We start from the raw sequence: 25,000 nt of genomic DNA, 5'->3' as shown, positions 1-25,000 counted from the left end.
ATTCTCAGGAAGAAGTCACAGTCCCGCCTTCTCCCCTGCACTGAGGGCTCTGCAGAAGAGAAAGGAAGGTTTTGATACTGCCCGTCACAGCCAGCCAGCAGAGCTGTGAGCACCAACCTAGTGCAACACAACACCAGCACTGAGCAGGCTTGTACCCTGGAACTACTGCGGGAAACCTTGAAGAAAAGGCAAAGCCATGAAGCAAAGACGTGTGTCTACTTGAGTTTGTTTATTGTACTTTGACCTCAATAACGCTGATGAAGGCACTAGCTGAAACGTTTGTCTGCTTGACTCTGTCTCTTCTAGTTTCAGTAACACTGATGAAGGCACTAGCTGAGATGCTTGTCTGCTTGACTCGGTCTCTTCTAGTTTCAGTAATACTGATGAAGGCACTAGCTGAGACGCTGGTCTGCTTGACTCAGTCTCTTCTAGTTTCAATAACACTGATGGACCGTTTCCCCAGGGTGCTCAAAACCAAATCATTTTTCATGCAAGGAGCAGGGGAGGGGATGCCCTGTGTTTGATAGTGAAACTGACCCCGCGTTTGAAGTTGTGGTTGACAGTTTTGACAGGCTGGCTGCATTGGGTTTGTTCTGCTTTCTTATTCAGCTGGTGTAAAGCAGGTACCTTGCTTAGTGCTCAGAGCCTCATTCATTTCTTCCTGGTCACAGGGGTGGATGAACTCAAAAACACTCTGCCCGATAAGCTCCATCTGAAACGAAAGAATTCAGAAGCACTCAAAGAAAGGAAGCATTTCGACTAGAACTTCAACGTCAGCATTGCATTCGCTGGTCCAATTCAATCACAACAGGGATGCCAAGTTTTATGAATGACCTCCGTCTTCATTTACTTTTGGGTTTGCTTCTTGAAGAAGAAAATAAGTTTACCAGGTAAATCTACCAGACCTTTCTGTGCTTTACAGTGCTCCCCTATGCTTTACCATACCTCTCTGTGCTTTACAGTGCTTCCCTATGCTTTACCATACCTCTCTGTGCTTTACAATGCTTCCCTATGCTTTACCATACCTCTCTGTGCTTTACAATGCTTCCCTATGCTTTACCATACCTCTCTATGCTTTACAATGCTTCCCGATGCTTTACCAGACCTCTCTGTGCTTTACAATGCTTCCCGATGCTTTACCAGAGCTCTCTGTGCTTTACAATGCTTCCCTATGCTGTACCAGACCTCTCTGTGCTTTACAATGCTTCCCTGTGCTTTGTAGTATCCTATATACTCAATGAATAACTGACAAACTAAAACATTTTGAAATGTACATGAAATACTACTGTACTACTATTATGGCTTCCGGTAGACTTTTGCAAGATCATTTTGTAGTTTCTTTTGAGTTCATGATGCTATAATTCTAGGGGATGCAAAGCTTGTGGTCACAGCTGTGATGAAGTGTGCGGTACCTGGTGGATGCCCACGTGCCTGGCCACGGCCTCAGAGGTGTACACAATGTGCCCGCTCTGGGAGATGAGCAGCAAAAACCCCTCTATCGACGCCCCCAGGACTCTGTCCTCACTGTCCACCTGGCGCTCAGCTGCACCTGCTGGACGATAGGACAGTGGTGAATTCTGAGACACACTTTGCACTCCACCGCTGTCTCGTGGTGCTCAGCTTCAATACGGGTTAGAACTTCACTTCTGGGTTCTTTGCTGGTCCAGTGGTTAAAGAAAAGGGCTTGAGACCAGGAGGTTCAAATCCGGGCTCAGCCACTGACTCGCTGTGCGAGACCCTGAGCAAGTCACTGAACCTCCTTGTGCTCCGTCCTTCAGAGGAGACGCAAAACAAATGCGGTTCACCTCCTAGTCTCTGCAAGTCGCTTTGGATAAAAGCATCTGCTAAATGATTAATAATAATAATAATAATAATAATAATAATAATAATAATAATAATATATTGCTGCTACTAATGATCTGAAGATATCGGTCGTCTCTCTATTAAACCCATTGAGTTCTTCTCGTTGGTGTTTGGAGTGATTCCCCTGTATAATGCATTACAATCCCTCACATTAGCAAAACCTGCATTTTAATTTTAAAACATCTGGTACCGCAGTAGGTTGATAAAAGCGCATGCTTTTAGATTGCCTTCCACTTCCTGTGTCACCTGGAGAGTGAAATTATCCCCACCCCTTCACTGGCTTCTTTCTGGTCAGTAACGAATCAGCTGCTTTCTCTATTGATTGGCATACTTTTGAGCCTGTAACATGACCCAGAAGACACTGCTGACGTGACCGAGGAAGTAAAGCAGTAGCAGACCTCCAGGAAGGCAACGCAAGGAAACTGAGAACTTCCTGTAGTTTTAAATGAAAATACATGTGAGCTACAAGATAGCTAATGGAAGGGCAAAACGGGTATGGAATTCACTTTATGTCAAACTCAGTTCCTGGAGGGGGCCGCAGTGTCTTCTGGCTTTCGTTCATCCTGCTCACCTGTGTCCAGCAGGGCTCGCAGTCGCAGGTAGCTCAGGGTCAGTCTCACGATGGACGCCTTGTCCAGGTGGAGGGCCCTGCCTTGGGGCAGGGGCAGCTGCAGCGCCAGCTCTGTGAACATCTCGCTCTCCTTGCCTCTCCGGCTCTGCGCCGCGGCCCGGGACTTCTCCCTCCGCCTCTCCGAGCACACCCTGCAGAGGAACACACAGGGATTCAGGCATCGAAACACCGGCGAGGACTCACAGGGCAGGGGTAATGGCTGTGTGGAGGGCGGAAGAGTCTCTCTGGCTTGGCGAGAATAATGTGCTGGCGTTTAACGGCTTGCTGAATTAAAAGTGGAGAGAGTCCAGCGAAGAGCAACCAGACTCATCCCAGGACATAAAGGAATGAGTTATGAAGATAAGTGAATCTAGCCTGGAACCAAAGAACAAAGGTGGGGGGGGGTCAATGAAGCCTTTAAAATCTTCAAAGGAGTTGACAAAGTAAACTTGAACCAATATTTTAACAAACCAGGACCAGAGGACACACAGCACATTGTTTAAGATGACTAATTAAAACAAAAAGCGGTCTAACACTTTCACACGAGTTTCTATATCACTGACTACTGAGTGAAAATGTTTAATTCTCACTGGAACGAGCAGGTAGGTATATAAAGAATATGAATGAAGGTGTTATTTCTAATAGCAGGAGTTCACAACGCTGGAGAATACAGGACTCAAACTCAGCACAGAAACCAGACCAGAGCACACAGTGTGGAAATGAAGTGGAGACTCAGGACAGAGGGAAGCAGACGCTTCTTCACACAGAGAGTGGTGAGGGGATGGAATGGGTAACTTAGTCATGTTGCTGAAGGAGACTCTTCTTCACACAGAGAGTGGTGAGGGGATGGAATGGGTTACCTAGTCATGTTGCTGAAGGAGACTCTTCTTCACACAGAGAGTGGTGAGGGGATGGAATGGGTTACCTAGTCATGTTGACTCTTCTTCACACTGAAGGATGGGACTCTTCTTCACACAGAGAGTGGTGAGGGGATGGAATGGGTTACCTAGTCATGAAGGTTCACACCTAGTCATGTTGCTGAAGGAGACTCTTCTTCACACAGAGAGTGGTGAGGGGATGGAAATGGTTGCTACCTAGTGGTGAGGGGATGGAATGGGTTACCTAGTCATGTTGTTGAGGCAGAATCACTGGGATCCTTTAAGACCCGACCTGAGAAAGTTCTGAGATCAATCAGTTATTAGGAACCGGACGACCTCAGATGACCCGAATGGCCTCCCCTCATTCCTACATTTTCTAACGTTCTTATGCTCTGAAGACATTTGTAATCCCAATAACTCAAATCAAGTCTTTTTTGTGGCACCATTTTCAGGTAGCATTTGTGTATTAACTCTAATTTAAATGAGAGCTAGGACTGTGCCTATTGCATTGCTTCCTGAGCTCCGGCACAGTCGCCTGATTTCAGGAAAGCGCTCTCCGATGCAGAACAATACCGACAGGAAGCGAGAGTTGATGAGGAAGTGCAGGGACGAGAAGCTCGGCGGCGACCTTGTGAAGAAGGCTGAGGCTAAAATTACCCAGCGACGCGACAGGGCTCCACAAAGCAGCACCCTCAACACACCCTCTTTCTGTACCCGAAGGAAACAGGACGCCAACAACTGTTTAGATCAAGCTGTTCTCAGCTTTTGGACTGCCCCCACTTTCTCTTGTCTGTGTGCCGTTTTATAGACTTTAGAACCACAAGACTGTAGCCTCTGTAGAGATCTCTAACATGTTCTTTTTTTCTCCTTATTTCTAATCATTCTGAGTGGTCCTGGGTTTCTCCAATACAAAGTTTTAATTGTTTTCTGATTGCATGTGGCTGCGTGACCTTTTGAACTCTGCCAGCCTCACCTACCAAAGAGCGGGTGGAGCTGACAGAGTTGAAAAGTCACATGACTTGAATCGAATGAGAAAGCTGTTCATTCCCGGTCCTGCAGACTCTCTCAAGGCATCTCGATGCTCGCTGAACGACCAACAAGCAATAAATCAAAAGAGCAAGGGGAGAGTAAACCGACTGTACTAGTCAAAAAACCGTAACACAGTCAATGACATTTCAACTAGAAGCCAAAGTCTGGTGGAAATATATCACTGACTTGAATCTGCCTCTTTCAGTATTTTAAACTCAGCGCTGTTGTTTAATTGATATGAATCTGAATTCGTTTCAAGCACGCAGACATTCTGTTTGCACGGAGAAGCTGGATGTTATCGAAGCTGCTCACTGCGTTATTTCAAAGACTAAAGTCTCCACGGTGAAACACCGCCTTTATACTTTCTTGCTGTTTTGTTTAACCTCAGAGTTTCTGATTGTTTGATGGTACGATAAAGAGGCACAAGGCCACGGCAGAGCTCCAGGCTCCTCCCCCCCCCGACCCCAATCCCCCCCCCCCCCCCCCCCCCCCCCTCTATCCCCTTGAGCAGACGGTCCCGCTCAGCGCTGATAAGGCTCTGCGACGTCACCGGGCCCCCCAGCACGCAGTGTTTAAGGGAGGGGCTGCTGTTATCTGTCACACACCGAATGCTCTGTCGCTCGTCTCTCTCTCTCTCTGAGTTCACCGTGTTCTACACCTCGCTTGCTTATTGATGCTTACTGACGCAACAGCTGTACCAAAGCACAGTCCAAAACACTGAGACACACACACTTGCAAAAACAACCTCAATGTTTGCTTTCTAGTGGGAAATCTTTTTTTTTTTTTATCATTAAAATAACTGCTAATCAATCTATTTGCTTTATTAATATTATTACCAGGCCACCTTTTATTGTCGTTCTTAAAATTTTTGGTTTGCTCTGTTTTTATTTTTCTTGAATGGGGTTATATACATCTGTGACCAAACGTTTTGCATCACTTAGAACTTAGAAGTGAGGCATAATTAAATAATTCTATATATTATCTGATTTTGATCTTTTATTTAACATTATGCAATCAAAGAGAGTACAACGTGATCTCGCAAAAGTCTACCGGAAGTCAGAATAGCAGTGCAGTACTTCATGTTAGAAATACTGTACTATATGACAGTATTGCAGCCCTAGAGGGCTTAAAGGAATCCCTAAGAGAATCCCAGGGTTTAAAGGAACGATCTAAGCCATCCACAGTTTGTTAGAATTGACAGACAGCGCCGAACTGAGGACAGGGCTGTAGCTGGACTATATATCCAGAGACTAAAAAATATAAACGCAAAGTCTTTGAAATTACTGACATATATTTGAATTGTCCTGCTGTGTTTTTAATGTATTTCTCTGCTCATACTGCTACTTGGTATATATTTGGCTTCTAAATTATTTTACGTGATCCGTTGCTGTAATGATTGGAGCACGTTTTGATTTATTTTGCACACTCATTTTAAAGTGTAGGTCTAATTTGACTCGCCAGTACGGTGTCCGTTTTAGGACATCCTCAGTAGTCACCTCGAATCAGTCCTCATCCTTCCTCGAGTCAGTCCTCACCCCTCCTCGAGTCAGTCCTCACCCCTCCTCGAGTCAGTCCTCACCCCTCCTCGAGTCAGTCCTCACCCCTCCTCGAGTCAGTCCTCACCCCTCCTCGAGTCAGTCCTCACCCCTCCTCGAGTCAGTCCTCACCCCTCCTCGAGTCAGTCCTCACCCCTCCTCGAGTCAATCCTCACCCCTCCTCACCCCTCCTCGAGTCAATCCTCACCCCTCCTCGAGTCAATCCTCACCCCTCCTCGAGTCAATCCTCACCCCTCCTCGAGTCAATCCTCACCCCTCCTCGAGTCAATCCTCACCCCTCCTCGAGTCAATCCTCACCCCTCCTCGAGTCAGTCCTCACCCCTCCTCGAGTCAGTCCTCACCCCTCCTCGAGTCAGTCCTCACCCCTCCTCGAGTCAGTCCTCACCCCTCCTCGAGTCAATCCTCACCCCTCCTCGAGTCAATCCTCACCCCTCCTCGAGTCAATCCTCACCCCTCCTCGAGTCAATCCTCACCCCTCCTCGAGTCAGTCCTCACCCCTCCTCGAGTCAATCCTCACCCCTCCTCGAGTCAGTCTTCACCCCTCCTCGAGTCAGTCCTCACCCCTCCTCGAGTCAGTCGTCAGGCATCACTCCTAGAGTTGTTTTTTTTTTTTCGGGGAGAGTGAGGGGTTGGACGGAGTCGTCTGAATCACCCAATCAAACAAGAGCAAAAAAACTTCTGTTGCTTCCATTGGATGAAACACATTTCAGTGTAGCTGCTGATTGGTGCATGCGTTTTTACCTTTCTTCAGTATTTAACATGTATACTGTAAGTGTTTAAAAAAAATACTTTAAGAGTTACGATGTGCAATTTCGTTATTTGAATTTGTTTGGATTTAAATTGTAAGGCAAATCTCAGCATATTGCATCAGGGGTGAGGATTGACTCTGACTCAAGGAGAGGTGAGGACTGAGGATGTCCTACAATGAACACTATACACCTGACGGTGCTACCAGTTCAGAGCCGTAGGTCATACTAAACCCGCCCCAGATGCCTGTGTCTACCAATCAGTGAGTAGAAATTTTTTAAAAATTGAAACCAGCTAATATTCGCATCAGGAATCTGTAACGGTACTTATAACTGCATTGGATTTTACTACAGAGTAAAAGTACACAAAACACCAGACTTCACGGTCCGTGATGCGTTTTTTACAGCCTTCAATTTGGCAGGGACCTAATTATAACCCTGCACTGCCCAGCAACACCTGTAGGTCACCTTGGATGAAGGCTTCGGCCAAATAAATAAATATTAATAATAGAAAAAGGAGTGATTGAGGGTTTTTTTCATGTTCAAATTTGAGTCTGTAGAAAGCTTGTAATTATCATTTTACTCACCAGATGATCATGTAAATAACAAAGTAATAAAACTGGATCATTTTTGGGGGGCCCCCCTGAGCTCGGAGACCCGGTACAGTTGTACCCCACCCCCCTGAGCACTGCTGTTGTGATTGGCAGCTTGACAAAGCTTTATCTTTTAATAAGGATTAGTTTACCATGGTTTGTTTATTACTATGCTTCCCCAGACCTCTCTGTGCTTTACAATGCTTCCCTATGCTTTACCAGACCTCTCTGTGCTTTACAATGCTTCCCTATGCTTTACCACACCTCTCTGTGCTTTACAATGCTTCTCTCTGTGCTTTACAATGCTTCCCTATGCTTTACCAGACCTCTCTGAGCTTTACAATGCTTCCCTATGCTTTACCAGACCTCTCTGTGCTTTACCAGAACATAAGAACATAAGAAAGTTTTACGAGAGGAGGCCATTCGGCCCTCTTGCGTTTGGTTGTTAGTAGCTTTTCCCAAAATCTCATCAAGCAGCTTCTTGAAGGATCCCAGGGTGTCAGCTTCAACAACTGCTTTGATTCCAGACCCTCACAATTCTCTGTGTAAAAAAGTGTCTCCTATTTTCTGTTCTGAATGCCCCTTTTTCTAAACTCCATGTGCTTTTTTTCAGGCTGAAAAAGTCCCTTGGGTCGACACTGTCAATACCTTTTAGAATTTTGAATGCTTGAATTAGGTCGCCACGTAGTCTTCTTTGTTCAAGACTGAACAGATTCAATTCTTTTAGCCTGTCTGCATATGACATGCCTTTTAAGCCCGGAATAATTCTGGTCGCTCTTCTTTGTAGAGCAGCAATATCTTTTTTTATAGCGAGGTGACCAGAATGAACACAATATTCAAGATGAGGTCTTATTAATGCATTGTACAGTTTTAACATTACTTCCCTTGATTTAAATTCAACACTTTTTTATCCGAGCATCTTGTTAGCCCTTCCCCACATTCTAGATGAAGACATTTTGAGTCAACAAAAACTCCTAGGTCTTTTTCATAGCTTTCCTCCCATATGATATTTATAATGTACATTTTTATTTCCTGCGTGCAGTACCTTACACTTTTCTCTATTAAATGTCATTTGCTCTGCCCAGTTCAATCTTGTCTAGATCATTTTGAATGACCCTGCTGCAACAGTGTTTGCCACTCCTCCTACTTTTGTGTCGTCTGCAAATTTAACAAGTTTGCTTACTATACTAGAATCTAAATCATTAATGTAGATTAGGAATAGCAGAGGACCTAATACTGATCCCTGTGGTACACCGCTGGTTACCACACTCCATTCTGAGGTTTTTCCTCTAATCAGTACTTTCTGTTTTCTACATGTTAACCACTCCCTAATCCATGTACATGTGTTTCCTTGAATCCCAACTGCGTTCAGTTTGAGAATTAATCTTTTGTGCGGGACTTTGTCAAAAGCTTTCTGGAAATCTAAATAAACCATGTCATATGCTTTGCAATTATCCATTATCGATGTTGCATCCTCAAAAAAATCAAGCAAGTTAGTTAGGCACGATCTCCCTTTCCTAAAACCATGTTGACTGTCTCCCAGTGCTGTTACCATATAGGTAATTTTCCATTTTGGATCTTATTATAGTTTCCATAAGTTTGCATATAATAGAAGTCAGGCTTCTGGTCTGTAGTTACCTGGTTCAGTTTTGTTTCCCTTTTTGTGGATCGGTATTACGTTTGCAATTTTCCAGTCTGTCGGTACCACCCCTGTGTCAAGTGTTGCATGATCTTGGTTAGCGGTTTGTAAATAACTTCTTTCATTTCTTTGAGTACTACTGGGAGGATCTCATCCGGCCCAGGGGATTTGTTTATTTTAAGAGCTCCTAGTCCCTTTAACACTTCTGCCTCAGTTATGCTAAAGTTATTTAAAACTGGATAGGAACTGGATGACATGTGGGGCATGTTGTCAGTATCTTCCTTTGTAAAAACTTGTGAAAAGTAATCATTTAACATATTTGCTATTTTTTTTTCTTCCTCTACGCTTTACCAGACTCTCTGTGCTTCTCAATGCTCTCTACAGTACTATCCAAATTGTTCTCGCTGTGCTTTACTACACTTTCCTGCGCTTTTACAATGGTAAACGACTATAAAAAGTAGTTTACATCGCTTAACTATTTTAATCGTTTCTGTATCTGTCTTTAATTCTGCATTAATTCAGCGCCACCTAATTTACATTATTAATGCATTCCAATAAAATATGTATTTAGCGAAACGGTTCTGAAAAAAAAAAAAAAAAAAAAAAAAAAATCAGGTTGATACATTTTAGGGCACCAGGATTAAAAGTCACTGTCTCTTAGATTGGCGATTTTTTTTTTTTTTTTAAAGATTTAATAGAGACCCCCGAACCTAAAACTGAGTAAAATCACAAATAGGAATAAATATCAGCAGCAACTATGAGAAATTCAAGGGTGCTAAAATTAAAAATACTAAAATAAACTTTTAAAACTGATACACTGCAGCCGAAACGTTTGTCGTGTATTAAAATCGTTTTAGTATTGCTAAATTCAATAGTTCTGGATGCTTTGGGAAACACACACACGCACACACACGCAAAATCTTCGACATTACAAGCGGCTTCTCTCGGAAAAGTTTGTCACTGCATTTCTAAAGCTTCTTTTACTATTGTTAATGTGAGACAGACTGCTTGTCAAAACGCTTATCTCTGAATTCAGCAGGGTTATTTCAATACTTCTTAATGGAATAACAAATTCAAAAGCAAACGTTTGTCGTTGAATTTATCACACTTATTTTAAATAATAAAATAACCCGGGGTATTTAAATGTATATTGCTTTGGTGTACAATATTGAAATCACAATCATTTATAATAAATTAACCCATATATATATATATATATATATATATATAATATATATATATATATATATATATATATATATATATATATATATATATATTACACTGTCATTTTTATATGCTGTGCAGAACGGAGAGATTTAGTAATTTTAAGGGTTGACCAATGACAATGTATTCGTTTGACCGAATAAACTTTTTGGTTTTGTTTTAAATCTACGCCTTGCAAGCTATTAAAATATTCCAATAATCCCTGCTGTGTTGATAAACGGCACGATAATAATAATTTTTTTTAAAAAAATGCCACTCACCTTCTCTTGCTTTTCCTTTCGCTCATTCGTAAAAAGTTTTAAAAGTTCTGTAACGTTGAAGTTTTCCAATCCGTTGCGAAAAAATAACAGCGGGTCGTTTTTGTCTGCAGGGCTGTCCAGAGAGCGCTCAGGTGATTCGATGATCGCAGGGTTAATAGAGACTCTGTCTGAGGCAGGCTTGCTTTTGATAGCCCATTAATAACGGTGCTGGATCGCGAAGTCCTGCCTGTGCAGCCCAGGACAGGGACAGGGACCTGCTGGGTCCTAGAGTCCACTGTCCTTCAGTGAGCGCCTCTTCACTGGAAATCGCTTAACTCAGACCAATCCAGTAACCCGCAAATCGACATTAATTCAAGTTGCAAAACAGATGACTTTAAATTAACCAAATGTTGTTTTATTGATTCGAAATGTAATTGGAATAATTTAGGTCAGATTAATCAATCAGTTTATTTTTATATAGCGCCTTTCATGGCAAGCTTATTCTGCGGGCTGTGCAATGACGGTTGTCGCTCTGCAGGTCGTTAATTTGCGGATATGTGACCCTGGCAATGCGGTTCACTTGGGTGGTAAGGGTGTGGGTATTCTGTGTCTGGTCAGCTAAACTAACTTAAATATGGAGCTGGACAAGTGGAAACGTCTCCATCTTGTGGTGAGCTGGTAGAAATGCAGTTAGCTAATAGGAACAGCTTTCCTTGGCTTCGTCAGTGCCAGCGCCAGTATTCCTCACTTTGTAGATAATCCGTAGCAGGTGTTGATATACCCCAACGGCATTGCCAGCCCTCTACATTTTATTTTCTGTACTAATGTAATATTATGACATTTAAACCCGATTATTTACCGTACTGGTATTAAAAGTGCCATCAGGAGATTGTAAGCAGCTAAGTAAAACACATGGCAGGACATTTGCACCAGGTTTATAAGCATTGTTAATACGGACAGACTTCTCTCTGTAGCCACAGACACTTCCTTCTAGTTTTGAGAGTTCTGTTTCTTTAGGGTTGCCGGCTGTACCAACACAGACAACGAGACAGCGCTGAAAAACTAACAGAGATAGTCCTCCCCACTCTCTGTGTGAAGAAGAGTCTCCTTCAACAACATGACTAGGTAACCCATTCCATCCCCTCACCACTCTCTGTGTGAAGAAGAGTCTCCTTCAGCAACATGACTAGGTAACCCATTCCATCCCCTCACCACTCTCTGTGTGAAGAAGAGTCTCCTTCAGCAACATGACTAGGTAACCCATTCCATCCCCTCACCACTCTCTGTGTGAAGAAGAGTCTCCTTCAGCAACATGACTAGGTAACCCATTCCATCCCCTCACCACTCTCTGTGTGAAGAAGAGTCTCCTTCAACAACATGACTAGGTAACCCATTCCATCCCCTCACCACTCTCTGTGTGAAGAAGAGTCTCCTTCAACAACATGACTAGGTAACCCATTCCATCCCCTCACCACTCTCTGTGTGAAGAAGAGTCTCCTTCAGCAACATGACTAGGTAACCCATTCCATCCCCTCACCACTCTCTGTGTGAAGAAGAGTCTCCTTCAGCAACATGACTAGGTAACCCATTCCATCCCCTCACCACTCTCTGTGTGAAGAAGAGTCTCCTTCAGCAACATGACTAGGTAACCCATTCCATCCCCTCACCACTCACTGTGTGAAGAAGCGTCTGCTTCCCTCTGTCCTGAGTCTCCGCTTCATTTCCACACTGTGTGCTCTAGTCTGGTTTCTGTGCTGAGTTTGAGTCCTGTATTCTCCAGGGTTGTGAACTCCTGTTATTAGAAGTAACACCTTCATTCATATTCTTTATATACCTACCTGCTCGTTCCAGTGAGAATTAAACATTTTCACTCTGTAGTCAGTGATATAGAAACTCGTGTGAAAGTGTTAGACCACTTTGTGCTTTAATTAGTCATCTTAAACAATGTGTTCTAATACAGAAGCAATGGGGTGTTCTGATACAGAAGCAATGGGGTGTTCTAATACAGAAGCAATGGGGTGTTCTGATACAGAAGCAATGGGGTGTTCTGATACAGAAGCAATGGGGTGTTCTGATACAGAAGCAATGGGGTGTTCTAATACGTAAGCAATGGGGTGTTCTAATAAATTTGCGTATTATAAAATAAAAACCTGATAGACAAAGTGCCTTGATAAAGCTGTATTAGACTCGTTTCACAGGCACAGAATGGGCAGCAGTGGCAACGAGCGGCTATGAAAGGAATACCGGCGGGCAGATTGGGTCCACTGCAGACGCTGATTCCACAGCACTTGCTTCTTTGTTTTGGCCGCCATTGTTTTGTCCTCTTGACTCCTGCCCTCCCAGGAGAGAGCTGGCCCGGTCTCTCAGCACGCTGTCTGAAGTAGCCATGCCTGAGTGGAGCTGATTGGTAGATGTAATTGCCCAATTAAAGGGCCGTGTGTTGACCTTGTGCCAGCTCTGTTGTTTGTTGTCTTGCCAGCCTGTAGCACACGCCGCTAGGATTTTGTACTCAGCTCCCTCGGCTTCATAACGTTTACTTCTTGTTGTATTACTTTTTATTGCTTTTTAAGTGACAAATGAATGGTAAATAAGTACGCACAGTTTTAACTCTGGTTGAATAGGACAGTTTTATTCTTTCAAATGACCTTTTTTTTAATGCATTTATTTATTTTGTTATCGGTACATTCATTCATTTTATACAGGAGGCTGTGTGGTCCAGTGATTGAAGAAACAGGCTTGTAACCAGGAGGTTCAAATCCCAGCTCAGCCACTGACTCGCTAATGCGTGACCCTGAGCGAGTCACTGAACCTCCTTGTGCTGCGTCTTTGGGGTGAGGCGTTGTTGTAAGTGACTCTGCAGCTGATGCATGGCTCACACACCCTAGCCTCGTATCTTGTAAAGCGTTTTGTGATCCACTATGAAAGGCGCTATATAAAGATTATTATAACAAGCTTTGGGACGTCGAGCATCAGCTGTCTTTTTCATATCCGGTTCTCCCACGTGAATTCTTAGTGGCGTGGTGTTATTTTGTGGTACGTGTTAAAATGTGGTACACGCTCCACCCCCTTGGAGCCCCGCTCTCCTGATCAGTGGAATAACGATGGTAAATTTAAGAATTTTTGAGATGGCTCAGTACCGTGAAAGGGGCTTATGGTTTAAGGTGTAAAGAACAAAATAAGTGAGGGAACACAAAACCACTTTTTCAGCGGCTTCAAACCTGGTTCCAGGAGACCTAGTTTGAGGTGCTGTATAAAACTCCCAAGCCTCCCCTGGTGTGGCGTGCAGTGACCTGAAACCTGGTCTTCTGAACAGGTGACACAATGTTTTTGTAATCAGTACAATCAGTGTCAGAGGAAGCTTTCCTCCAAAACACAATTCACGAGTTATTATTGAAATTATTGAAAATAATGAAAACCCTACATAAATCGGGAGAAATATGCAGCTCAGTTGCGACCAAAGCATGAAATCGCAGAAAACGTAGTTCTACTGTCGTAACTATGAAGGTTACAAAAAGGGTTACAAACAGCGTTTCATTTCCTTCTTTCACAACACTACCTACTGAAATGGCAGAAACGTGAAATGTTTTACAGTAAATCATTCACACACACACACACACACACAAAAAATCACTTTGTGATTGTCCCAGTGCATTTACAGTATTTCAAGTTGGGACACAAAAGCGAGCCCAGACATACCTGTGTATTTACAGTTTACAGGCATTCATTTTCAAACAAAAATGCGTTCTCTAAAATTTTTAGATACCGCTAAGCACGGTCTACAGCACTGACAAACATACCTTTGTTTGAAACTCCTGCAGGCTTTGTTTTTGCTTGAATTCATGCTGTCTGTGCAGGAAAACATGTGATCTAGTGAGCATTCCCCTAGAGCAGTGCTTCCCAGCCCTGGTCCTGGGGGCCCCTTGTGTCTGCTGGTTTCCATTCAAGCCAAGCTCTCAATCACTGTACCAGACCCTTCTTTGAACTGATCATTCGCTAATTAGACCTTTTTACTTGTAGACTGCATGTGTTAGTGCCAGTCGTGCTGTTTGTTCAGTGTTCATGAGGTCTATTCTGAGTAATCAGTCTGCATCCAGTTGTTTGATTTCTGCATCTTGTCATTCAAACCGGAGCTGCTATTCCTGCCGCTGACATTGGCAACACTCCGAGGTACGGTTGCCAACTGGACCCATAATTATAACACTAAGACAGGTCAGGTTTTCATCTCCTCTCTAACCGCAAATTCCTTGGTTTTATTGAGCATGTAAAGTGAGTGGGAATTGTCGCTGAAGGAATTGAATTGTTTCGATAATACTAAAAGCACACACCTGCCCGGGGGGCGGGAATTACTTCCTGTGAGGATCAATCAATCAGACCTCTACTGCAAGCTGATTTGCTGTATTTGTCTGATTGGCGGGGGTCTGTGTGAAGCAGGAGGAAATATTCAATAGAAGCTCTAAGCACAAGGTTAAACGAGACAGAGACTGACAAACTCTCTGACGATGGAATCGCACTGTTTCGATAGATAGCGCTAACGGTATAAAATCTCAAGCGATACGATTTTAATGCATGTCACGATGCTCTCCTGATAGACTCGCCTGCGAAACACGTTCATCGAAGCCGCGCCCGCAGCTCACGCCCGCTTCACTCGCTGATTTAAAATAATTTGCAGTTTTGAGGCAAGTCATAAAACCTGAGCCGTTGTGTAAATCTGTCTTTTTCAGGTTAAAGGGAAGCTCCAATCCATTTTTTAATACAGGCATACCTCTTACATGCTTTAAAGAGACTCAGAGCTGGGGGGGAGGGGGCTAAAACATATTTCCGACCCCCTCCCTAAATGGAAGGGGGGGGGGGGGGGGGAGTTCCCCCCCTGCCCCCCCGGTTCCGTCGCCAGTGAGTACAATCTAAAACAGCATTCTGCCATAAGCTTTACTAAAATGTACATTGCATTAAACGAGTAAGTTCAGTTTGTTAACCAGACAGCCCTATATTACACTATAACGATTTCAAATAAATCTATGTACAGAATGTAAAGCGATTCATTTTTTTGGTGTCATCACTAATTCCCTGTGCTTGAGAGAGACACATTTTGGATGAGAATTGGTAAACAGAGACATATATCTTTTGTAAAACCCAGGGTTTATTCAGTAAAAAAACTGACGCTATTTATTTGTAAGTTATCTTTTTTGTCTAAGTTGTTTTAGGGTTCAATATTAGTTATGTTGCAAGTCTGAAAAAATGACAATGTTTGTATAAACTAGGATTAATAATTTCACCCAAAAATGGTGTTATAAAATCGAACTGTTAACCTGACAGATTGTAAATCAATGACGCTTTCCTAACTGAGAAAACAAATCTAAAAAGCTCATGTATTTCCTTTCTACTGTGTAGAGTTTTTGGGGTTTTTTTGAAGAGTGATTCAGCAGAACCTGATTTTCTTCTTCTCTGTATGTGCGAGTGCAGTCAAAGCCTGATCAAATCAATTTCCAAACCTGGAAACAACTAAAAAAACAAAACACACACTCGGATTATCTCACGATCATTACTGCAGCTTTTAAAAGGTTCAGAGCTCGGGAATTCGGAACGTCAATAAGACCATTTAAGAACGAGAGAAGGCCCATCAGCGCTTGTCCGGTTCTTAGTAACTGATTGATCTTGGGTCTTAAAGGATCCCAGTGATTTAGACAAACATCCCATGCCCTGTCCTGTCAAAAGACCCCACTTAATGTCCAACTGTGTCCTCTGGTCCTGGTTTCTTTGTTTAATAAGAAACACACGGTTTACTCACTGTTAGTTTTAGTTTTTTTTTTTTTGTTATGAAATAACTATTCAAATTGTTACCTTCAAAGTTGCGCTGCCCGCTCCACAAACTCACCAAGACAACGCAAGCCAGCACAGGCTTGTAGGAGTCCTCTGGGCAGCCGGTCAGAGCAAGCGGTCCCCTGGGACCAACGCACAAGCCCACTTCCAATCCCAAACTGGCCATTTCTAACCCCGACGAAAGCAAACGCTGGAAAGAGCTTGGCATTCCCTTGTCAACTTGAATCCTGGAAAGCGTGGAGTCAGCTGGAATCAGGGTAAATACCCGCAAAACAGGCCATAATATTAACTGAATCTGGTATTTTCAAAGACGTGCGTATCGGTTTCGCTATCACTCCACACTAGGGCACTGCCCCACAAAAAAAGGTATGGCACCTGTAGTTAAAATCCAATCCATTTTTTTTCCGCTATTTGCAGTTTTATAAATGTGACGACGCACTGAGCAGTCATTTAGCTGTCAAACTGTTTTCACCAGTTCAGGAAGAGTTGTCTGTTGTATTCTTCAAAACAATCCCACTCGACTGAGCTACCTGGTTCCGAAGCGATCCCAGTTTGTGGTTCCAGTTTGTGATCAGGATTGCCGTTCTGGTTTGGGGTCTTGTCTGGGTCTGCCTCCCTCTTTCTCCCCGCTCCCTATCACATCGGCTGGCTGTGCAATGTGGCCACAGGCAGCTGAGAAAAGGCCTTCCCAAAAGTTGTCAAGTTCTGGTGATTTATTGAAATTTACTTCCTGTGGTTTGAATTCCATTTTCTTCCCCTCTCCCGGCTTGCTCATTCCTAATGACTCTTGGTTCAGGCAAGCTTATTAATCAGGCCTTCTGCTTTTAAGAGTTTACTGCGGTACCCCGTGGTAAAAGTACAGCACAGTGTAGTAAAGCACAGAGAAGATAATGAACCAGACCCCTTCTCAAAGCATACTGCTTTGGTATCCCCCTGGTAAAAGCGCAGCACAGTGTAGTAAAGCACAGAGAATTCGATTCAGCCTGTTGATTGGCTGATAGATCCTTCATTAGTGCTTTACTGTCTGGTAGTGTTTGGAACAGATCACATGTAACGTGTTACTGTAATCCGATTACAATTTTCAGTAACTTGTACTGTAACTGCAATGGTATATTTTTCATACAGGTAACAGATTACATTTTATACAATGAACACTCTTTCTGTTGCATTTTTGTTTTTTTAAAAAGGACTCCAGCGAACAGGCAATTTGGAAATCGCAAAGCGTTTCAACAGTGCAAGTCAAACCTGTCACATGAACACGCTTTTTATCTCTGGGAAAAACTGTTTCCTGAGAAGTAACGATCTGTAACTGTAGCAATGTTTCCTTCAAAGTAATCACTTACAGCTTTGGCCAGAAGTTTTGCATCACCTAGAATTTTAGATCTTTTTCTTCAACATCATGCAATCAAAGAAACTACAAAATGATCTCGCAAAAGTCTACCGGAAGCCGTGACAGCAGTGCAGTACTTCATGTTAGATTTCATAATGTCATTTTTTTTAATCAGTATTTCATTCAGTATATAGAAAACCACAACGTGTAATTCAATACGTTAATGTAACATTATTCATTCATTCGACTTTATGAAGCAAAATGAGTTCGTTCTACCAGTTCTGCTAATGCCTAAAGGAGATACATGGGAAAGCTGGATCCAGGTTGATCCATGCGCTTGCTGTGGGCGTGCAGACAGACCTCAGGCTGCGTTCACCGCCCTGATATTTCACAGGAGAGCACTCATTACCAGTGACAGCGGATGATTGATGATCTGTTTGTAATCGTGACCGGCGTGCCATCCCTCCCTCCCTAATCACAGCCCCTCAGAGAGCAGATTCCAAACCATTAGAGACCCATTGATGGCAAAGTATTCTCTAATTGTTTTCAAACCCTGACCAGAGTCAGCGTTCTGCAATAGAGGCTCCATTGCAATCATAACAACCATTTCCAATGCTTATATAAATGTACAATAACATCAACAATGCTGAGCCATGGTACACTGAACGGGACAGAGGAATTAGGGGGGACTTGATCGAGGTCTTAAGCAACTTAAACGGAGTTGACAAACCCTTGCCAAGAATTCAAGCATACAAACCAGGTCACTGTGTGGCAATGAAGTGGAGACAGACTAAGGTCAGAGGGAAGGAGACTCTTCTTCACACAGAGAGTGGTGAGGGGATGGAATGGGTTACCTAGTCATGTTGCTGAAGGAGACTCTTCTTCACACAGAGTGGTGAGGGGATGGAATGGGTTACCTAGTCATGTTGTTGAAGGAGACTCTTCTTCACACAGAGAGCGGTGAGGGGATGGAATGGGTTACCTAGTCATGTTGCTGAAGGAGACTCTTCTTCACACAGAGAGTGGTGAGGGGATGGAATGGGTTACCTAGTCATGTTGCTGAAGGAGACTCTTCTTCACACAGAGAGTGGTGAGGGGATGGAATGGGTTACCTAGTCATGTTGCTGAAGGAGACTCTTCTTCACACAAAGAGTGGTGAGGGGATGGAATGGGTTACCTAGTCATGTTGGTGAAGGAGACTCTTCTTCACACAAAGAGTGGTGAGGGGATGGAATGGGTTACCTAGTCATGTTGTTGAGGCAGAATCACTGGGATCCTTTAAGACCCAAATTGGCAACGCTTTGAAACCAATCAGCTACTAGGAACAGAAAAAGCATAGATGGCCCCCTCTCATTCGTCCATTTCCCTATCAATCAATGTCAGTCCCATCCCATTGTAGTTGCCCTTGTTTTAATATTGGCCACTTCGTGCAGAACCACAGACAAAATGCAAAGTTTGGATATTGAGTCCTCCACTGCCCTTTAATTAAGCAAAGAAAAAAACACTGAGATAAGAAACGTGGACCTTTATTTCTTAAAGAGTGTTGCAGGGGGGCAGGTTAATGGTTACGCTGTGTTGGATCAGCAGAACTTCAGGTATGATTCTGAGAGCTCTATAGAGAACATCACACAGGTCCCCAGTACCTCCTCAACCTGCTGACCCTGCTGTGTCCCGGCCCGCAAGCTGAGGTCCTCTGAATCTGACCTGCTTGTTACCCCCAAGCAAAAGAGCACCACACTTGGAGAACGCTCGTTTAGCTTCATGGAACTCTCTCCCAGCTTTGGTGCGTGATGCTCCCACCGTCGCTCGCTTTAAATCAAGACCCACCTGTTCTCTCTTGCTCTTTAAGCCTGCTATCTGCTCTTAGCTGCTGTGTTTCTGCTACTATTTCATGTATTCTGCTCTTTCCACTGTATTGAATGCACTATTTCATGTATTATGCTGCTATCATGTATTCTGCACTTTGCACTGTATTTAATGAATCATGCACTGTTTTGTTTTTTTTACTGTATATCATGTATTATGGATTTTCTTGTTATTGTATCTTGTAAAGCGCATTGTGATGGTGGTCCACTATGAAAGGCGCTATATAAAATAAAGATTGATTGATTGATTGACTGACTGATCGAACACACGAGTCCTTTAAACATCTGAGTTTCAAAGTCACCAGGGTGTGACCAGTGAAACTGAACGTGAAGGAAACCTCTCTTAAGCAGTTAGAAAAACGATTTATGTTCATGCTTCTGCCAGTTTGTTTTCTTAATACACAGACTGCTGTGAATGAACCTCGTTGAACCTTTTCATAGGGCTCAGCCTTTCCTATTTGAAAAACACACATTATGGTAAAGGTGAATTCGATTTTTTTGAAGCTGTTAGCGAATATTTCTCTAACTCCCCTTGCAGATGGTCAACTTGGTAAAGTCGTGTCAAGGAATTACAGAATTCATCCACGTTTGTCTGTTGAAAGACTTTTCTTCTGCTTGGCAAAAGTAGCTTAACAGCACACAAGTGCAATTTTTTTTTTTTTAAATCTTTCCCAATTGGATGGACATTAAAATAGCCGGCCTGCAGATGAAACTAGTTCTGGGTGGGCAGAAAGAGTTTATTACTTAATAGCACAATTAAGAGGGCTTCCTGTTTAGGGAACTGGAGGAGGAATGCTTGTGAGCGAGGGCAAAAATAGACGGGAGGCTGGCTGGCTGGCTCCCAATCAAGTCACATTAATCAGAGCGTGAACAATACACCCAACATGGACACTCCAAAACGACACATAGAATCCGTTTCAATACTTTGTATCCTGCCTAAAAACCCACCCAGATTTAAATAGCAATTTGGTGCAGGTACAAAATATTATATCAACGTGCTTGCAAAATCATGAACCCTAACCTGATCTCAAGAAGTCACAAGTGTGCAGTTTTCAAAGAAACACAGGCTGTAGCAGATGTGGAATTTCATTTTAAAACATCCAGTGTAGGTTAAAGGAAGTTCTCAGTTTCCTCGTCTTGATTTCACGGTGTCTGTTACACTCCCTGTGCCACTTCAGCAGTGTCTTCTGGGCTCTGTTACCAGCTGATGTCAGCCAATAGGGGAAGCGGCTGATTGGTTTATGATAGGAAAGAAGCAATTAAAGGGGCGGGGACAACGTCACTCTCCAGCTGACCAAGGAAGTGCGACACTAGCTGAAAGCACGGCTTGCAAACAGGGATTTCTAAAACCGTGTGCAGTAGCGTGCTTCAAAATAGAAATACATGTGTTTCTGTCAAAACTGAGACGTGTATAACGAAGTGCATAAAAGGCAGGATTTGTGGAATTATTTTGGCAGCTGCAACCACTTTTCATTCATTTTGAACCATGTCTAATCTCCCGGTACAACGGGTGCACCAGACTATAACACTGTGTCAGAAATACCCCTATTAAAGAAACAGGAGTGCTTTAAACTCGGTTTGAAAATGACACCCAAAGTGACTCCTGACAAGAAGACTACATGAACTTTCAGACCTGTAATTAACTCATATTTAAAATTGATTATGATGGATTAAAGGAGTAATGCTTGGGTATGTAGCCAAAAGTGTACAGTGCAAATCCAAGGAGGTTGTGATGAGGTTGTATAATGGGCTGGTGAGCCCGCCCTGAGAACACTGTGTTCCTGTTCTGGTCAGCCCAGCACCAAAGGGACATCGTGGTCCCGGGACAGAGTTCAAAGAGCAGCCAGACTAATCCCAGGGCTTAAAAGGACTGAGCTACGAAGATTAAAGGACTGCGTCTATTTAGCCTGGAACAAAGAAGCATTCGTGGGTATAGGCATAGGCGTTGTAGGCAATTCACACAGCCCGACATGCCTCTTCAATGCCAGCTCTGAGCCAGAATACCTGGTCTGTGTGAAGGAGGCTACTGAGCACCTGCGCCTCTATTTCTGCATGAGCACGGCAGTCACAGACCAAGCCCCTCTCCCTCGTCTTCCAACGGTCCGACCGACTGTTTCTCAAGACAATTGTGGGAAACGTCCTCATTGCAGTGGGAACACAGACCGTGTTTATTTATCCAGGCTTATATAAATCTCCCCTGTTTGTGCTGGAAACACTTGAAGACATGCAGCCCCGTTTCACACTGACAAGGTTATTATGGTGTGAGAGTTTCCACGAGGTCACTGAGAATTCAAGCAGTGAATACAGGGGACTGGCCCTCCCTACTGATCTTCAACGGCAATGCAGGCAACACTACAGTGAATCTGCACTGAGGGGCAATGGTAGTGCAAGTATAGGGCAGCTCCAATGCGATAAGGCTGTCACTGGTAGAATGGTACTACATTATGCTGACTATACGCTTCCCAAATGATCTTTAATGGCAGTTGAATGAATCTCTAATAAACTGCTCCCTTATCTTCTCATGATGTTTACAATCCCTCTGGATGGGGTTTTACTCAAAGCCTCTTTGACTGGGGGTTCAGCAGCAGCATTTCAGTTCTAGCTGCTATCACCGACATATGCAATGTAGACCAGATCAGCCAGATTTTCTTTATATTATATTTCCACCTAGGGAACAGCTGGCTCTTAGTTCAATAAGGCAATTTTTACACGTGATTTTTCCTCAGCCCTCAGCGCAGAGGCATTCTGGGATATGTATTTCTTTGCCCAGGACTACAATCCCACAGTTCAATGTAAAGCGAAGCCTAACAAAATAAAACACCTTCAAAAAGGGAATTAAACAAACCAACCCTAACAACTTCAAAATGTGCAGGCTATAATTAGGGCTTCTGATTTTTAGTTTTAACCGATAAAACAAGCAATTTGAATCGTAGGACAGCCAAAAAACACCGGAACAAACTGGAAATGGTTAATCAATTCATATTGACGACTCTTTCCCATTAAAAAAAATAAAACCTACTTCAAAAATAATAATACATTTCCCAGTGCTGCTAGGCAATGTCCCGCCTTCCTGACTTGTATCCGTCGTTGATTCGTTCTGAATACTTTAAACCCGCCCCCCACTACTGAGTGACAGCACGCTCTTACATTTCTACTGGAGACTCTTGCGACATTTAAAACGAGATTGCAATCAAACGAAAGCCCTGAAAAAAAATAAAATAAAAGGATTTACATAAAACAAGAAACTAGCTCAAAATAAGGACCGAAAAATACAATTAACAAAACCCCCAAAACAGAATCCCTACCAGCGTAACAGTATTTGCAAAAATGTCAGTCATTTATTTTACAAAACATGCAAGTTGTAGAAGTCAATCTGTGTTCAGATTTCAGATTCGCTCCTAACTTCCCCAGATAGAGCTCAACCAAAGTCTAAGTTTGTTACTGCACACTAAAAGCAAATAGTAATCGCTCCCTTTCGAACCCGAACGCTCTGCCCTTTCAGTTGGGCATTAGTTATTGCTTGGACAACCGTTTCCAATGTTGGCAGGTGACAGCAGGACACTGCCACGAACTTTGTCTTTATTGTACAGCTTTGCTATCACTGATCTTGTAAAAGCAACCACTGTGCTTACCTTTAGCAGCCTGTGCAATCTCCCTGCATAATGCATCGTGCGCTGCTTGTGGTTTCCTATATGCGTTTGCAATGATCGTGCTGCAAAAGTTTAATTTCAATCTTTCATGTGGTTTGCTGTCCTGGGGGAAAAAAAAAAAAAAAAGGTTTGGACTTTGAGTTCTGGGCTGCAGTGTGGAAAAAAAAAAGTTTGAGGAGCTCTTTGAGTGCTGGGCTGCAGTGTGGAAGGCGGTGGGTTTGAGGAGCTCAGTGGTTAGAGTTCTGGGCTGCAGTGTGGAAGGCGGTGGGTTTGAGGAGCTCAGTGGTTAGAGTGCTGGGCTGCAGTGTGGAAGGCAGTGGGTTTGAGGAGCTCAGTGGTTAGAGAGCTGGGCTGCAGTGTGGAAGGCGGTGGGTTTGAGGAGCTCAGTGGTTAGAGAGCTGGGCTGCAGTGTGGAAGGCGGTGGGTTTGAGGAGCTCAGTGGTTAGAGAGCTGGGCTGCAGTGTGGAAGGCAGTGGGTTTGAGGAGCTCAGTGGTTAGAGTGCTGGGCTGCAGTGTGGAAGGCAGTGGGTTTGAGGAGCTCAGTGGGGTTAGAGAGCGCTGGGCTGCAGTGTGGAAGGCAGTGGGTTTGAGGAGCTCAGTGGTTAGAGAGCTGGGCTGCAGTGTGGAAGGCAGTGGGTTTGAGGAGCTCAGTGGTTAGAGAGCTGGGCTGCAGTGTGGAAGGCAGTGGGTTTGAGGAGCTCAGTGGTTAGAGTGCTGGGCTGCAGTGTGGAAGGCAGTGGGTTTGAGGAGCTCAGTGGTAGAGAGTGCTGGGCTGCAGTGTGGAAGGCAGTGGGTTTGAGGAGCTCAGTGGTTAGAGAGCTGGGCTGCAGTGTGGAAGGCAGTGGGTTTGAGGAGCTCAGTGGTTAGAGAGCTGGGCTGCAGTGTGGAAGGCAGTGGGTTTGAGGAGCTCAGTGGATAGACAGCATGGCTGCAGTGTGTAAGGCAGTGAGTTTGAGGAGCTCAATGGTTACAGAGCTGGGCTGCTGTGTGGAAGGCAGTGGGTTTGAGGAACTCAGTGGTTACAGGGCTGGGCTGCAGTCTGGGTTTGTCTGAGATTGTACTCAAACAATTCAAAACAATAAATACATTTAAAATACTAATAATGTCACTAAAACAATTTCAATGGTTAATCGTTCCTTTAAAAACATCACAGTACTCTTCAAATACGTTTTTCTCCATCAGTTAAAAGAAAAACAGATATTCATAGGTACTCTTGACAAAGAAAAGAAAGAATAAATTAGGGGTGGGGGGCGTGACAAAAAATGAATTATACAAAATGTAAAAGAATTGCCATCACGTTTCAAAATATAACTCTGCCGTACGAACACCACAGGACACAGCAAAGGTAACGCAATGCGATTCCTGTGAACACTGCAAGGAGATCTATAACTGAGCGGCTCTCAACAGAGTTCACAAGCTGCTCTTCAGTTCAGTTTCCAGCCTTAAGCAGTGACTTGAATCCTGGTTCCAGGAGACCTAGCTTGAGGTTGCTGTATCAAACTCCAAGCCTCCCCTGGCATGCCCTGATGCCTGGTCTCCTGAAACCAAGTTCCAAGCCGCAGAGTGGCTTCGTGTTCCCTCAGCTTTAGACCAGGAGCACAGATCCACCGATGGCGTTCACTAGCTGGTGGAGGAGCTTCCTAACAGACTAGCTGATCCAGGCGTTGTATTCATGGCAGGCAACGGGAACTGAAGAACAGCCGCTGAACGACAGTGAGACCATCTAAAAACACAGAGCTGAAGTGACTGCAATGAGAACCACTCGAATTTTAGAAGTCAACAACAAAGAAACCGCTTTCAAGTTTGAGGCAATCAAATCGCTTTGTGTGCGATCAAGTTGATTAGAGTCTGTTCCAGCTTCGTGATCAGCTTCATCCTGGAAAAAAAAAAATCTCAAAACATCTTGTTTTTATCTAAAAAGCAAAAAAGGAGGAAAAAAAAGAAATACAATAACGACT

At 43.6% G+C, this 25,000-nt stretch overlaps 1 protein-coding gene across 1 annotated transcript; it reads right to left on the bottom strand.

Moving 5' to 3' along the window:
* Window positions 1-5: 5 nt before the first annotated feature.
* Window positions 6-10,773, bottom strand: LOC121306281 (hypoxia-inducible factor 1-alpha-like; the record flags this gene model as incomplete). The annotated part of the gene is made up of 5 exons (XM_041238023.1): window positions 10,402-10,773; window positions 2,435-2,625; window positions 1,413-1,549; window positions 628-712; window positions 6-49 (listed from the first exon to the last, which is right to left on the bottom strand). Coding segments are annotated over exons 1-5 (483 nt in total), but the record flags the coding sequence as incomplete, so codon positions are not given.
* Window positions 10,774-25,000: the final 14,227 nt, after the last annotated feature.

The sequence above is a fragment of the Polyodon spathula genome, chromosome 47 (assembly GCF_017654505.1).
Source record: "Polyodon spathula isolate WHYD16114869_AA chromosome 47, ASM1765450v1, whole genome shotgun sequence".
NCBI lineage: Eukaryota > Metazoa > Chordata > Actinopteri > Acipenseriformes > Polyodontidae > Polyodon > Polyodon spathula.
The sequence above is the reverse complement of the archived record's forward strand: the minus strand, read 5'-3'. Positions and strand labels throughout refer to the sequence as shown.